Source organism: Panulirus ornatus, chromosome 5 (assembly GCF_036320965.1).
Source record: "Panulirus ornatus isolate Po-2019 chromosome 5, ASM3632096v1, whole genome shotgun sequence".
NCBI classification, from domain to species: domain Eukaryota; kingdom Metazoa; phylum Arthropoda; class Malacostraca; order Decapoda; family Palinuridae; genus Panulirus; species Panulirus ornatus.
In genome coordinates, this window is record NC_092228.1 from 42,196,282 (window position 1) to 42,213,530 (window position 17,249).

At 50.4% G+C, this 17,249-nt stretch overlaps 1 protein-coding gene across 10 annotated transcripts in view; it reads right to left on the reverse strand.

The window, feature by feature from the left end:
* EndoA (SH3 domain containing GRB2 like, endophilin-A) overlaps positions 1-17,249 on the reverse strand; it is a 269,917-nt gene that overhangs the window by 119,780 nt on the left and 132,888 nt on the right. For all 10 annotated transcript variants that reach the window (XM_071662140.1, XM_071662138.1, XM_071662135.1 and 7 more), the window contains exon 2: positions 12,489-12,860. In XM_071662140.1, the coding sequence (XP_071518241.1) occupies positions 12,489-12,533 (45 nt within the window). In that variant the 5' untranslated portion in view covers positions 12,534-12,860. The remainder of the gene's footprint in view (positions 1-12,488; positions 12,861-17,249) is intronic.

The following is a 17,249-nucleotide window of genomic DNA, read 5'->3' on the forward strand; positions in this document are numbered from 1 at the left end:
CTAAGGCACTCAAGAGTATACAAGTAAACTCAAGTGCACTCAATCCCTAACGCACTCAAGTGTTGTAAACACCTCAATCCCTAACGCACTCAAGCGTTGTAAACACCTCAATCCCTAACGCACTCAGGCGTTGTAAACATCTCAATCCCTAACGCACTCAAGCGTTGTAAACACCTCAATCCCTAACGCACTCAGGCGTTGTAAACACCTCAATCCCTAACGCACTCAAGTGTTGTAAACACCTCAATCCCTAACGCACTCAAGTGTTGTAAACACCTCAATCCCTAACGCACTCAAGCGTTGTAAACACCTCAATCCCTAACGCACTCAGGCGTTGTAAACATCTCAATCCCTAACGCACTCAAGCGTTGTACACACCTCAATCCCTAACGCACTCAAGTGTTGTAAACACCTCAATCCCTAACGCACTCAAGCGTTGTAAACACCTCAATCCCTAACGCACTCAAGCGTTGTAAACACCTCAATCCCTAACGCACTCAGGCGTTGTAAACACCTCAATCCCTAACGCACTCAGGCGTTGTAAACATCTCAATCCCTAACGCACTCAAGCGTTGTAAACACCTCAATCCCTAACGCACTCAGGCGTTGTAAACACCTCAATCCCTAACGCACTCAAGCGTTGTAAACATCTCAATCCCTAACGCACTCAAGCGTTGTAAACACCTCAATCCCTAACGCACTCAAGCGTTGTAAACACCTCAATCCCTAACGCACTCAAGTGTTGTAAACACCTCAATCCCTAACGCACTCAAGTGTTGTAAACACCTCAATCCCTAACGCACTCAAGCGTTGTAAACACCTCAATCCCTAACGCACTCAGGCGTTGTAAACATCTCAATCCCTAACGCACTCAAGCGTTGTACACACCTCAATCCCTAACGCACTCAAGTGTTGTAAACACCTCAATCCCTAACGCACTCAAGCGTTGTAAACACCTCAATCCCTAACGCACTCAAGCGTTGTAAACACCTCAATCCCTAACGCACTCAAGCGTTGTAAACACCTCAATCCCTAACGCACTCGTGTTGTAAACAGCTCAATCCTTAACGCACTCAGGCGTTGTAAACATCTCAATCCCTAACGCACTTAAGCGTTGTAAACACCTCAATCCCTAACGCACTCGTGTTGTAAACAGCTCAATCCTTAACGCACTCAGGCGTTGTAAACATCTCAATCCCTAACGCACTTAAGCGTTGTAAACACCTCAATCCCTAACGCACTCAAGCGTTGTAAACACCTCAATCCCTAACGCACTCAGGCGTTGTAAACATCTCAATCCCTAACGCACTCAAGCGTTGTAAACACCTCAATCCCTAACGCACTCAGGCGTTGTAAACACCTCAATCCCTAACGCACTCAGGTGTTGTAAACACCTCAATCCCTAACGCACTCAAGCGTTGTAAACACCTCAATCCCTAACGCACTCAAGCGTTGTAAACACCTCAATCCCTAACGCACTCAAGCGTTGTAAACACCTCAATCCCTAACGCACTCAAGTGTTGTAAACACCTCAATCCCTAACGCACTCAAGTGTTGTAAACACCTCAATCCCTAACGCACTCAAGCGTTGTAAACACCTCAATCCCTAACGCACTCAAGCGTTGTAAACACCTCAATCCCTAACGCACTCAAGCGTTGTAAACACCTCAATCCCTAACGCACTCAAGTGTTGTAAACACCTCAATCCCTAACGCACTCAAGTGTTGTAAACACCTCAATCCCTAACGCACTCAAGCGTTGTAAACACCTCAATCCCTAACGCACTCAAGTGTTGTAAACATAAGTGCGTCGAGCACCGAAACCAAAGCACTTGTAATCAATATAAGTGTACACTTATCTCTTTAAGTGGGCAACCATCACCCCATCTTCCCTCCACTGGGGTCAAAAAGTGGGCAACTCCTCCATCCTTTTCCCTCCACTTCGCCACCTTTAGCAACCCTTCCCTTCTCCATCTCATTAGCCCTCATGTCTCACCACTTCTCCATCTCATTAGCCCCTCATGTCTCACCACTTCTCCATCTCATTAGCCCCTCATGTCTCTCCACTTCTCCATCTCATTAGCCCCTCATGTCTCACCACTTCTCCATCTCATTAGCCCTCATGTCTCTCCACTTCTCCATCTCATTAGCCCCTCATGTCTCACCACTTCTCCATCTCATTAGCCCTCATGTCTCTCCACTTCTCCATCTCATTAGCCCCTCATGTCTCACCACTTCTCCATCTCATTAGCCCCTCATGTCACCACTTCTCCATCTCATTAGCCCCTCATGTCTCTCCACTTCTCCATCTCATTAGCCCCTCATGTCTCACCATTTCTCCATCTCATTAGCCCCTCATGTCTCTCCACCTCATTGGCCCCTCATGTCTCTCCACTTCTCCATCTCATTAGCCCCTCATGTCTCACCACTTCTCCATCTCATTAGCCCCTCATGTCTCACCACTTCTCCATCTCATTAGCCCCTCATGTCTCACCACTTCTCCATCTCATTGGCCCCTCATGTCTCTCCACTTCTCCATCTCATTAGCCCCTCATGTCTCTCCACTTCTCCATCTCATTAGCCCCTCATGTCTCTCCACTTCTCCATCTCATTAGCCCCTCATGTCACCACTTCTCCATCTCATTAGCCCCTCATGTCTCTCCACTTCTCCATCTCATTAGCCCCTCATGTCTCTCCACTTCTCCATCTCATTAGCCCCTCATGTCTCTCCACTTCTCCATCTCATTAGCCCCTCATGTCTCTCCACTTCTCCATCTCATTAGCCCCTCATGTCTCTCCACTTCTCCATCTCATTAGCCCCTCATGTCTCCACTTCTCCATCTCATTAGCCCCTCATGTCTCTCCACTTCTCCATCTCATTAGCCCCTCATGTCTCTCCACTTCTCCATCTCATTAGCCCCTCATGTCTCTCCACTTCTCCATCTCATTAGCCCCTCATGTCTCACCACTTCTCCATCTCATTAGCCCCTCATGTCTCTCCACTTCTCCATCTCATTAGCCCCTCATGTCTCTCCACTTCTCCATCTCATTAGCCCCTCATGTCTCTCCACTTCTCCATCTCATTAGCCCCTCATGTCTCTCCACTTCTCCATCTCATTAGCCCCTCATGTCTCTCCACTTCTCCATCTCATTAGCCCCTCATGACCTACCACTCGTGGCCAATCAGCCTTCCCCCCCCCGCCCCCCTTTTCCCTTAAGGGCGTCGTGACCTCTGGCTAACAAGGCACTTTGACCCGTTCGCCCACCCTTAACCTAACACGACCCCCCCCTCCCCTCAAAAGCGCCATTACCTCGTTACGAGGCGGTAACAAGCCGTCGTAAGCCACACACACACACACACACACACACACAAGTTACCCTAACAACCAATTTGACCTTTTCCTCTCCCTCCCTCTATGACCTAACAGCCAATTTGACCTTCCCCCCCCCCCTCTCTCTCTCTCTCTCTCTCTCTCAATCTATCTATCTATCTATCTATCTCGCCCTATGACCTCTGACCCCAGATAAGGCTCTACTGCCACCCCCCCCCAGAGAAACCTGACCTTCGTTAACCACTCGTTCAACATCAAATAAAAAAGGTCATTTCCTCTGACCTTACCAGGCAAAGCTTAAATTAAGCTTTGTCAAGAGTCAACGTATTTGGGGGTTTTCGTAACAACAAGCTTGAAGCTGTTCCCTTAACCACCCCAGCTTAAGCTTAAGATAAGCCCAGCTAAACTGCCTCCTAAAATTCATCCTAAACACGAAATTCAACCTAAGAAAAATATCTCCCCCCCATTAAATAGATCTCCCCATTAAAGATCCCTTCCCCCATTAAATAGATCCCTTCCTCCCATTAAATAGATCCCTTCCCCATTTAATAGATCCCTTCCCCCCATTAAATAGAGCTCTTCCCCCCATTTAATAGATCCCTTCCCCCCATTAAATAGATCCCTTCCTCCCATTAAATAGATCCCTCCCCCCATTAAATAGATCCTTCCCCCCATTAAATAGATCCCTTCCCCCATTAAATAGATCCCTTCCCCCTATTAAATAGATCCCTTCCCCCATTAAATAGATCCCTTCCCCCTATTAAATAGATCCCTTCCCCCTATTAATTAGATCCCTTCCCCAATTAAATAGATCCCTTCCCCCTATTAAATAGATCCTTCCCCCCATTAAATAGATCCCTTCCCAATTAAATAGATCCCTTCCCCCATTAAATAGATCCCTTCCCCCATTTAATAGATCCCTTCCCCCATCTAATAGATCCCTTCCCCCATTAAATAGATCCCTTCCCCCATTAAATAGATCCCTTCCCCTATTAAATAGAGCCCTTCCCATTAAATAGATCCCTTCCCCCATTAAATAGATCCTTCCCCCCATTAAATAGATCCTTCCCCCCATTAAATAGATCCTTCCCCTATTAAATAGATCCCTTCCCCCATTAAATAGATCCCTCCCCCTATTAAACAGAGCCCTTCCCCCATTAAATAGATCCCTTCCCCCATTAAATAGATCCCTTCCCCCATTAAATAGATCCCTTCCCCCTATTAAATAGATCCCTTCCCCCTATTAAATAGATCCCTCCCCCCTTTAAATAGATCCCTTCCCCCTATTAAATAGATCCCTCCCCCTATTAAATAGATCCCTTCCCCCATTAAATAGATCCCTTCCCCCATTAATAGATCCCTTCCCCCAATTAAATAGATCCCTTCCCCCATTAAATAGATCCTTCCCCCCATTAAATAGATCCCTCCCCCCATTAAATAGATCCCTTCCCCCAATTAAATAGATCCCTTCCCCCCATTAAATAGATCCCTTCCCCCCATTCAATAGATCAATCTCTTTATCTACATATATATCTATCGCCAGCCTATCTATTATCGTCATCTCTTGCATGCCTCTCGCCCCCCCCCCCTCACACACGCCCTTTGACGCCGGGGGTGATCATGCATTTCCGATAAGGGCGCGCGCGTGGTGGTGGTGGCGCGGGGCGGGATGGCTGGCTGGCGCGCGCGCGCGGGAGCATTTGCGCTGTTGCCGCTTCCTCCGCCCCGCGCCCCCCGTCGTGTAAATATGCTACCAAGACGCGCAACACTGTATCGAGCGCGCCTAACGCGGGCAGTTGCCAGTTTGCCTCCAGCACGCGCCACACGGCCCTCTGTGTCTCTCTCCCCTCTTTGTGTCTCTCCCCTCTGCTTCTGAGGGGATTTCCCTTCCCCATATGTCCGTCTGTGTATATATATATTGTGTGTGTGTGTGTGTGTGTGTGTGTGTGTGTGTGTGTGTGTGTGTGTATTACGGAAGGGGGGGAGGGGAGGGGAGGTGGTGGAGGAGGAGGCGTGTCTTCCACGCATGCGCTACTGAAGGGGGAAGGGGGGGAGCTACCAGGTGGCCTTCCTAAATGTTTTATCCTCGGACGTGTGGGTTCCGCCTTTGATACTCGTGGGGGGGGGGGGGGGTGTCGCCGCCGCGTGCTGGCACGCGCGCGCGCACGCAGGCAGGCAGGCAGACACGGTGACACACGCCCTCCCCTCCTCTCCCCCCCCGCGCCCTTCACCTTCACCAAGCAACTGGCCAAGTTTTCTGTCGCCTCAAAAGAGAAGAAAAAATAAAGTATATATATATATATATATATATATATATAATATATATATATATATATATATATATATATATATATATAATATATATATATATATATATATATATATATATATATATATATATATATATATATATATATATATATATATATTCACAAAACGCAATGATGACTCCAAATCAAATTAAAGGCAGAGGACTGAAAATTCTCTCTCTCTCTCTCTCTCTCCCCGGAAGACGAGAGAGAGAGAGAGAGAGAGAGAGAGAGAGAGAGAGAGAGAGAGAGAGAGAGAGAGAGAGAGAGTTAAAATGTTTGAAAAGAGGCATTTAATAAAAGAAAAAAAGAAAGAAAAAAATCAACAATTTTCCAATTGGCATGACAGACATCGGGGTGGTCAGGGGGCGGGACGGAGGTGAGAATGGAATGGGGGGAAGAATGATAATTGGAACCGTGTATGTATCTCTCACTGTGGCTCCCGCCCGTCCGGTCACCCATGATCAATGCGTCTGTTCGTGGCAGCGAGACACAGCTCGCACCACACACGGCTCAGCAGAAGGAGGCTCATAAGGTCGACCTCCCAGTTACAAACGTGTGGTACACCCGCACATAGCGTAACTGTCCATCTTCCCCCAGCGCCTGACGCCCCGGGGGAGCCAAGACAGAGCTATACGGTCACTGCATGTCGTCCCAGGACATAGAAAACGGGGTGCACAGATGTCTACAATGCTGCTGTGCTTGACCCCCCCCCCCCCCCCTCCAAGACACTGGTCAAACGCCCACAGCGCTGAGATGAATATCAAAGAAAACGGGTTGCGGGTGGGCGCGCAGTGTGACCTCAGAACGAGAGGGTGTGTATCAAACGGTAACGTGTGTGTATCAAACGGTAACGTGTGTGTATCAAACGGTAACGTGTGTGTATCAAACGGTAACGTGTGTGTATCACACGGAAACGTGTGTGTATCACACGGTAACGTGTGTGTATCACACGGTAACGTGTGTGTATCACACGGTAACGTGTGTGTATCACACGGTAACGTGTATGTATCAAACGGTAACATGCGTGTATCACACGGTAACGTGTGTGTATCACACGGTAATGTGTGTATTAAACAGTTGTGTATTTGATTCTCTCTAACCTTCGTAACCCACTACTGGCTGGGTCAGTGACGCGTTCCCCCTGACCTGAAATGGTGGACCCGAAGGAGGAATGGCTAACATGCAGGTGTGGAAATGGCGATAAAACGAGTATTTGGAGCGAGTGCTTCAGACGCCAGGTGTGGCGAGCGAGAGTGGTGTATCCTGCGACGAAATGGACCTGTGGTATGAGCCCCTCACGGCAGTGGGGTGGGGGGGTTTTACGGTGAAAAGAGAGCAAGTGGTGATAGCCCTGCGGAATACGAGGTGTGGCATTGCGGCGAGAGTGGATTGGGCTGCAGGTGGCTTTCGTGGGGAAAAGGGGGATTACAAAGGTGTTCCGAGGCGACTCAGGCTATTCAATACGTTGGAGTGGCCCAGAGTGAATGGCATGAGGACAAGCGAAAATGCACTCAGTGCCCTTTGAATAAAGGCCAAAAGGGGGAAACTCATGTGAATGCTGGACTGGCAGACCCTTTTTTTTAAAGTGTTAAGTACAACCTTGTGTATGGATGAGTTGTGACTGAGAGTGCTGTGTGACAGTGTTGTACATATTGTATGGAGTCGAGTCTTGGGGCCATGAATGGAAAGGAAAAGGGAAGAGGAAAAGACGTGTTTGAACTGAAATGTCTGAAGACAATGTGGAGAGAAGACGTGTTTGGACTGAAATGTCTTAGGACAATGTGGAGAAAAGACGTGTTTGGACTGAAATGTCTGAAGACAATGTGGAGAAAAGACGTGTTTGAACTGAAATGTCTAAAGACAATGTGGAGAAAAGACGTGTTTGGACTGAAATGTCTGAAGACAATATGGAGTGAGACGGAGTGATAAGGAATGATAGGAGACATGAGCGATAGATGGCACAGTCTGGCTTACACGACCGGCCAAAGCGTGCTGGAAAATGGTTCTAGGATATGGAAAGGATGAGCGAAGAGGGACATTGGGAAAGATCCATGCTCGAACCGTTAGAAGGAAGTGGAATGATGAAGGACAGTGGGCTCAGCCGAGGCAAAGGGAGCGATCAAAGGAAAGCTATAGGCCTAGGTTATGGAGGGCAGGCTTAATGCTTATAAAAACACACACATCATCTAATACGTCTAGAGAGTGGAAATAGATGCCTAAAACGAGTGCAATTTTTTTTTTCTTCATCATCAGCTCATGACGTTAACCTGGCTTAGCGGAGAGGGTGATAAATAGACCGTGACATTGGACACAGCTGAGGTACAACAATACGTAGACGAAAACCCGTAATACAAATAGCCACACACACACACAGACACACACACACAGACACAGGGACACACACACACACACACAGACACACACACAAACACACAGACACACACACAGACACAGACACAAACACACAGACACAGACACACACACAGACACAGACACACAGACACAATGCCAGGAAAATAAAGTCACTTGTTTCGACGAACCGTTTAAAAATAACAACAAACACCTCCCCCCCACCCCATCCCCCCTTCCTCTTCACCCCACCCCCCTCACAACCCCCACCCCCCCCTACACCCACCTAACAACCCCACCCCCCACCCACCCACCTAACAACCCCACCCCACCCACCCACCCACCTGCAGGCACAAAGGACGTGAGAGAGAGAGAGAGAGAGAGAGAGAGAGAGAGAGAGAGAGAGAGAGAGAGAGAGAGAGACAGCAACCCCCCCCCCCACCTGAGTATTATTGCCATGGCAACACTTCAGACGCGACTTATCGTCTATAAATAGAAAATTCCTACAGATCCCACAGGACTTTTGGAATCCTCCCCTTCCCTCCCCCAAATCCCCTTCCCCCCCTTCCCCAAATCCCCTCCACCCTTCCCTAAATCCCATCCCCCCTCCCTCCCCCAACGTGCAAGCCTCCACCACACCTCCACACCCCAACGTGCAAGCCTCCACCACACCTCCACACACCAACGTGCAAGCCTCCACCACACCTCCACACAGCCCCCAACGTGCAATCCTCCACCACACCTCCACACAGCCCCCAACGTGCAATCCTCCACCACACCTCCACACACACCCCAACGTGCAAGCCTCCACCACACCTCCACACACCAACGTGCAAGCCTCCACCACACCTCCACACAGCCCCCCAACGTGCAAGCCTCCACCACACCTCCACACAGCCCCCCAACCTCCAACACACGTTCACTTAAGGGCCTCCCCTCCCCTCCAACACATGTCCAAACGGGGCCTCCCAGGCCTCCAACACGATACGTGTTGGAGGCTTCCCTTCCTCCTCCACATCCTCCACTACTCCCTCTCCAACCGATCTACCCTTCCCTCCCTGTCCATCTAACCACCTATCTACTCCCTCTTCAATCCATCTACCCCTCCCCCCCTCCCTGTCCATCTAGCCACCTATCCCATCCTCACGCGCCCGTCCCTCTCCTGGACGGGAGGCCTGCGAACACCCCCCCCCCCCGTCAGTAGACGGGAAGAGGGGGAAGAAGGGGGGGGGGAGATTAATCTACCTACTCTAACACACACCCCTCCCCTCCCCTCCTCCCCCTTCCCCCTTCCTTTCAAGGGGGAGAGATTAATCTACCTTCTCTAACACACACACCTCCCCTCCCCTCCCCCCCCTTCCTTTCTCTCCCCACCTGATAGACTCCCCCGTCTACCTCCTCCTCCTTCTTCCCCGTGTCTGCCGCTGGCCTGGTTCTCCCAGGTAGCAGCAGCGAGGCGTGAGGAGGAGGAGGAGGAGGAGGAGGAGGAGGAGGAGGAGGAGGAGGAGGAAGAGGAGGAGGAGGAAGAGGAGGAGGAGGAGGAGGAGGAGGAGGAAGAGGAGGAGGAGGAGGAGGACGAGGAGGACGAGGAGGAGGAAGAGGAAGAGGAGGAGGAGGAGGAGGAGGAGGAGGAGGAGGAGGAGGAAGAGGAAGAGGAGGAGGAGGAGGAGGAGGAGGGGGAGGAAGAAAAGGAGGAGGAGGAGCCACAAGGTCGTCCTCCCTCAGGAAAGTGGAGGCGTTGGAGAGGAGAACACTCTCCCTCCCTCCCTCCAACACCCCTCCCTCCTTCCATCCATCCAACACCCCTCCCTCCCTCCCTCCCTCCAACATCCCTCCCTCCCTCACACGCCCTCCGTCTCATAACCACTCCCTCCAGACCTGCTTCTCCTCCACTAGCGACGAGGGAGCAGACCTGCCCTCCAACGCCTGTCGCGCCCTAAGGGCGCCTCTTCTCCCCTCCCTGGCGCTAGGGGGGGCGAGGGGCCCTCCTAGTTACCAAGGGCGGCGCTGTGTCGACACAGGAGCCAAGGGCCCCGACAGGAGCCAAGGGCCCCTCGACAGGAGCCTAGGGCCCGCCCCGACAGGAGCCAAGGGCCCCGACAGGAGCCAAGGGCCCCCGACAGGAGCCAAGGGCCCCGACAGGAACCAAGCGCCCCCGACAGGAACCAAGGGCCCCCGACAGGAGCCAAGGGCCCCCGACAGGATCCAAGGGCCCGCCCCGACAGGATGGGGTCTCTCGAAGTCTTGGAAATGATCGAACTTCGCCCAGGCCCTCCTGCCGGAGCCTGGGGGGGGGGGGTGTGGGACGCCCCTTGGTCGCTTCTCCTACCAAGGGCGCCGCCCGCCCCCCGGGCTGGATCGAGATAAGACACGGGTGTGCGAGACGTGAACCAACTCTTCGAACAAAAGCCTTGGGGGCTTAAAAAAATGACGCCACACCTACCTGAAGGAGAGCCCAGCCCTTGTTATCTACCTGAAGGAGAGCCCAGCCCTTGTTATCTACCTGAAGGAGAGCCCAGCCCTTGTTATCTACCTGAAGGAGAGCCCAGCCCTTGTTATCTACCTGAAGGAGAGCCCAGACCTTGTTATCTACCTGAAGGAGAGCCCAGCCCTTGTTATCTACCTGAAGGAGAGCCCAGCCCTTGTTATCTACCTGAAGGAGAGCCCAGCCCTTGTTATCTACCTGAAGGAGCACAGCCCTTGTTATCTACCTGAAGGAGAGCCCAGCCCTTGTTATCTACCTGAAGGAGAGCCCAGCCCTTGTTATCTACCTGAAGGAGCACAGCCCTTGTTATCTACCTGAAGGAGAGCCCAGCCCTTGTTATCTACCTGAAGGAGAGCCCAGCCCTTGTTATCTACCTGAAGGAGAGCCCAGCCCTTGTTATCTACCTGAAGGAGAGCCCAGACCTTGTTATCTTGTTATCTACCTGAAGGAGCCCAGCCCTTGTTATCTACCTGAAGGAGAGCCCAGCCCTTGTTATCTACCTGAAGGAGAGCCCAGCCCTTGTTATCTACCTGAAGGAGCCCAGCCCTTGTTATCTACCTGAAGGAGCCCAGCCCTTGTTATCTACCTGAAGGAGAGCCCAGCCCTTGTTATCTACCTGAAGGAGCCCAGACCTTGTTATCTACCTGAAGGAGAGCACAGCCCTTGTTATCTACCTGAAGGAGCCCAGCCCTTGTTATCTACCTGAAAGAGCCCGGCCCTTGTTATCTACCTGAAGGAGCCCAACCCTTGTTATCTACCTGAAGGAGAGCCCAGCCCTTGTTATCTACCTGAAGGAGCCCAGCCCTTGTCATCCACCTGAAGGAGCCCAGCCCTTGTTATCTACCTGAAGGAGAGCCCAGCCCTTGTTATCTACCTGAAGGAGACCACAGCCCTTGTTATCTACCTGAAGGAGCCCAGCCCTTGTTATCTATCTGAAGGAGCCCAGCCCTTGTTATCTACCTGAAAGAGACCACAGCCCTTGTTATCTACCTGAAGGAGAGCTCGGCCCTTGTTATCTACCTGAAGGAGCCCAGCCATTGTTATCTACCTGAAGGAGCCCAGCCCTTGCTATCTACCTGAAGGAGCCCAGACCTTGTTATCTACCTGAAGGATAGCTCAGCCCTTGTTATCTACCTGAAGGAGCCCAGCCCTTGTTATCTACCTGAAGGAGCCCAGCCCTTGTTATCTCACCTGAAGGAGCCCAGCCCTTGTTATCTACCTAAAGGAGCCCAGCCATTGTTATCTACCTGAAGGAGCCTAGCCCTTGTTATCCACCTGAAGGAGCCCAGCCCTTGTTATCTACCTGATGGAGCCCAGCCCTTGTCATCTACCTGAAGGAGAGCAAAGCCCTTGTTATCTACCTGAAGGAGCCCAGCCCTTGTTATCTACGTGATGGAGCCCAGCCCTTGTTATCTACCTGATGGAGCCCAGCCCTTGTTATCTACCTGAAGGAGAGCCCAGCCCTTGTTATCTACCTGAAGGAGCCCAGCCATTGTTGTCTTCCTGAAGGAGCCCAGCCCTTGTTATCTACCTGAAGGAGCCCAGCCCTTGTTATCTACCTGAAGGAGCCCAGCCCTTGTTATCCACCTGAAGGAGCCCAGCCCTTGTTATCTACCCGATGGAGCCCAGCCCTTGTTATCTACCTGAAGGAGAGCACAGCCCTTGTTATCTACCTGAAGGAGCCCAGCCCTTGTTATCTACCTGATGGAGCCCAGCCCTTGTTATCTACCTGAAGGAGCCCAGCCCTTGTTATTTACCTGAAGGCACACACACACCCCTCTCTATCTATCTGAAGTCAAGGGTAGACTTCTTATCTACCTGAAGGCACACACACACTCCTCTCTATCTACCTGAAGTCAAGGGTTGACTTCTTATCTACATGAAGGCAGACACACACACACACACACCCGTCTCTATCTACCTCAAGGGTAGACTGAAAGGTATGTGTTGTGTGTGTGTGTGTGTGTGTGTGTGTGTGTGTGTGTGTGTGTGTGTGTGTGTTTCTCCTCACCTGATTGGCTTTGTTGAACTGCTTCTTCAGGCCGGCGAACGCCATGGTGGTGGTGGGTGGTGGTGTTGGAGATTGATGGAGACTGACGAAGGAGGAGGCGTTGGCTGGCTGGCGTATCCTAGACCAGCGACCGGTGGTGTGGTGTGGGAGGGGGGACAGACACACACACACACACGCACACGCACACGCACACACAGCTATCCCACAGTGGGGGTTTGTGTGTGTGGGGGGGTTGTGTGTGTGGGGGGGGTGTCACTTATGGAGAACCCGGTGAGGGGGTGGGTGGGTGGATTTCGTGACGATGGGGGGTCCCCCGTCACGAGTGTTACGGTGCGTCACACACACGCACGCAGTGGTCACCACCCGTCACACCTGTGGAGGAATGGAGAAATATTTGAGTCGTCAAAGGAAGAGAGAAAAGTCGTCAGTGACAGACCGACACAGTGACACCGTTACACCCCATACACTGTAACACGTCCGGAACATACACCATACACTGTAACACGTCCGTAACATACACCATACACTGTAACACGTCCGTAACATACACTGTAACGTCCGAAACATACACTGTAACATGTCCGTAACAAACAATGTAACACGTCCGTAACATACACCATACACTATACACGTCCGTAACATACACCATACACTGTAACACGTCCGTAACATACACCATACACTGTAACACGTCCGTAACATACACCATACACTGTAACACGTCCGTAACATACACTATACACTGTAACACGTCCGTAACATACACTGTAACACATCCGTAACATACACTGTAACACATCCGTAACATAAACCATCGGTGTAACAACAGTCCCCCACCCGAACATCAACGGCACCTGTTGTTCCCTGTTATAAAAGTCACAACAGGACAACAACCTCCTGTTTTATACGATCGGGAAGCACCTGTTTGCTCCGTTTAACGGGAGACGATGCATCACAAGCACGCCAGCCGTTGCAACGGAGGCAAAAAAAAAAAAACGGCGAAGCAACAGATCCGTTGTCGTACAACGGGAGGCACCGACAGTCCCCCCCCCCCCCCCCCAAGGTTAAATATACACTCTGGGGGTCTCCCGTGGTCTCTGGGGGTAGACGTTCAGGGGGTAGACCTACGGGGTGATGGCTGGCCACACGCGCCCCCCCCCCCCACACGCCTAAGCTACGATAGACATATCCTGTTATAAAGGATCAAATCCTACAAGATCAGACCAGCGTAATGCTCTAAAGGATCAAATCCTACAAGATCAGACCAGCGTAGTGTTATAAAGGATCAAATCCTACAAGATCAGACCAGCGTAATGTTATAAAGGATCAAATCCTACAGGATCAGACCAGCGTAATGTTATAAAGGATCAAATCCTACAAGATCAGACCAGCGTAATGTTATAAAGGATCAAATCCTACAAGATCAGACCAGCGTAATGCTATAAAGGATCAAATCCTACAAGATCAGACCAGCGTAATGTTATAAAGGATCAAATCCTACAAGATCAGACCAGCGTAATGTTATAAAGGATCAAATCCTACAAGATCAGACCAGCGTAATGTTATAAAGGATCAAATCCTACAAGATCAGACCAGCGTAATGTTATAAAGGATCAAATCCTACAAGATCAGACCAGCGTAATGTTATAAAGGATCAAATCCTACAAGATCAGACCAGCGTAATGTTATAAAGGATCAAATCCTACAAGATCAGACCAGCGTAATGTTATAAAGGATCAAATCCTACAAGATCAGACCAGCGTAATGTTATAAAGGATCAAATCCTACAAGATCAGACCAGCGTAATGTTATAAAGGATCAAATCCTACAAGATCAGACCAGCGTAATGTTATAAAGGATCAAATCCTACAAGATCAGACCAGCGTAATGTTATAAAGGATCAAATCCTACAAGATCAGACCAGCGTAATGTTATAAAGGATCAAATCCTACAAGATCAGACCAGCGTAATGTTATAAAGGATCAAATCCTACAAGATCAGACCAGCGTAATGTTATAAAGGATCAAATCCTACAAGATCAGACCAGCGTAATGTTATAAAGGATCAAATCCTACAAGATCAGACCAGCGTAATGTTATAAAGGATCAAATCCTACAAGATCAGACCAGCGTAATGTTATAAAGGATCAAATCCTACAAGATCAGACCAGCGTAATGTTATAAAGGATCAAATCCTACAAGATCAGACCAGCGTAATGTTATAAAGGATCAAATCCTACAAGATCAGACCAGCGTAATGTTATAAAGGATCAAATCCTACAAGATCAGACCAGCGTAATGTTATAAAGGATCAAATCCTACAAGATCAGACCAGCGTAATGTTATAAAGGATCAAATCCTACAAGATCAGACCAGCGTAATGTTATAAAGGATCAAATCCTACAAGATCAGACCAGCGTAATGTTATAAAGGATCAAATCCTACAAGATCAGACCAGCGTAATGTTATAAAGGATCAAATCCTACAAGATCAGACTAGCGTAATGTTATAAAGGATCAAATCCTACAAGATCAGACCAGCGTAATGTTATAAAGGATCAAATCCTACAAGATCAGACTAGCGTAATGTTATAAAGGATCAAATCCTACAAGATCAGACCAGCGTAATGTTATAAAGGATCAAATCCTACAAGATCAGGCCAGCGTAGTGTTATAAAGGATCAAATCCTACAAGATCAGACCAGCGTAATGTTATAAAGGATCAAATCCTACAAGATCAGACCAGCGTAATGTTATAAAGGATCAAATCCTACAAGATCAGACCAGCGTAATGTTATAAAGGATCAAATCCTACAAGATCAGACCAGCGTAATGTTATAAAGGATCAAATCCTACAAGATCAGGCCAGCGTAGTGTTATAAAGGATCAAATCCTACAAGATCAGACCAGCGTAATGTTATAAAGGATCAAATCCTACAAGATCAGACCAGCGTAATGTTATACAGGATCGTGTCACAAGCTGGACCTTAGCAACACTGCGGGAGGCGCGCGTGCACGTGGTGCCACGTGCGGGCGGCCAACACTGACGCGCGTCCACGTAGTGCCACGTGTGAGGGGGCCAAGACTGACACGTGTCCACGTGGTGCCACGTGTCGGAAGGGGCCAAGACTTGACACGTGTCCACGTGGTGCCACATGTCGGGGGGGCCAAGACTGACACGTGTCCACGTGGTGCCACATATGGGTGGCAAGACTGACGCGCGTCCACGTGGTGCCACGTGTGTGGGGACCAAGACTGACACGTGTCCATGTGGTGCCACATATGGGGGGGGTCCAAGACTGACGCGTGTCCACGTGGTGCCACATGTGGGGGGACCAAGACTTGACACGTGTCCACGTGGTGCCACATGTGGGAAGGGGAGGGGCGGCCAAGACTTGACGCGCGTCCACGTGGTGCCACGTGTTAGTGGGGCCAAGACCGAGTCGACGTGCGTGCAGATGGTGCCAACTCTGGTGCCAAAATTGACCCCCATTTGTGTCCAGATGGTGCCAAGGTTGACCCAACTTGACAAGTGTCAACTGGCCCCTCCAACCCACCCACATGCCCACACCAACACCTAACCCACCCACCCACCCCAGAAATGACCCTTATACCAACCCTCCCTAAGGGCCATTTCCACGCACCGTGGACGGCGTTGACGACGGCGTGGTGGCGCGGCGGGCGGCACTTATGACCCTTAACCCACCCGTCCGCAGGGGCGAAATTTCCCATCCGCGCACGCGAAAAGCCGCGGCGATGGACGAGGTGGTGGTGGTGTCGTACCATCCCTCAAGGGGAGGAAATCTGACCCTTATGTTCTCCTGACATTGGGGTCATTTTACCCCTTACCCCCCCCTCCCTCCTGAAGCTCTGGTCGAATTAAGCAATTCAAAACTGTGCTGGTAACGGCACGACCCCCCCCCCCCACCCCTCCCTCCCCCACCCCCCACGACCCTCACGACAATTCTGTGAAGCTTGTCTGTGCCTCGCAAGTCTGTCTGGGGGTCTTGGGCCACTGCTGTGTGTGTGTGTGTGTGTGTGTGTGTGTCTGTTTCTCTGTGGCTCTGTGGCTGTGTGTGTGTGTGTGTGTGTGTGTGTGTGTGTCTCTTTAAGTCTGTTGCTGTGTGTGTGTCTGTGCATCTCTTCAGTCTCTTGCTGTGTGTCTGTGCATCTCTTCAGTCTCTTGCTGTGTGTCTGTGCACCTCTTTAAGTCTGTGGCTGTGTGTGTCTGTGCATCGCTTGTCTGTGGCTGTGTGTCTGCATCTGTTAAGTCTGTTGCTGTGTCTGTGTATCTCTTGTCAGTGGCTGTGCGTCTGTGCATCTCTCGTCTGTGGCTGTGTGTGTCTGTGCATCTCTTGTCTGTTGCTGTGTCTGTGCATCTCTTGCCTGTTGCTGTGTCTGTGCATCGCTTGTCTGTGGCTGTGTGTCTGTGCATATCTTGTCTGTGGCTGTGTGTGTCTGTGCATCTCTTGTCTGTTGCTGTGTGTCTGTGCATATCTTGTCTGTTGCTGTGTGTCGGTGCATATCTTGTCCGTGGCTATGTGTCTGTGCATCTCTTGTCTGTGGCTATGTGTCTGTGCATCTCTTGTCTGTGGCTATGTGTCTGTGCATCTCTTGTCTGTTGCTGTGTGTCTGTGCATCTCTCGTCTGTGGCTCTGTGTGTCTGTGCATCTCTTAAGTCTGTTGCTGTGTGTCTGTGTATCTCTTGTCTGTTGCTGTGTATGTGCATCTCTTGTCTGTGGCTGTGTCTGTGCATCTCTTGT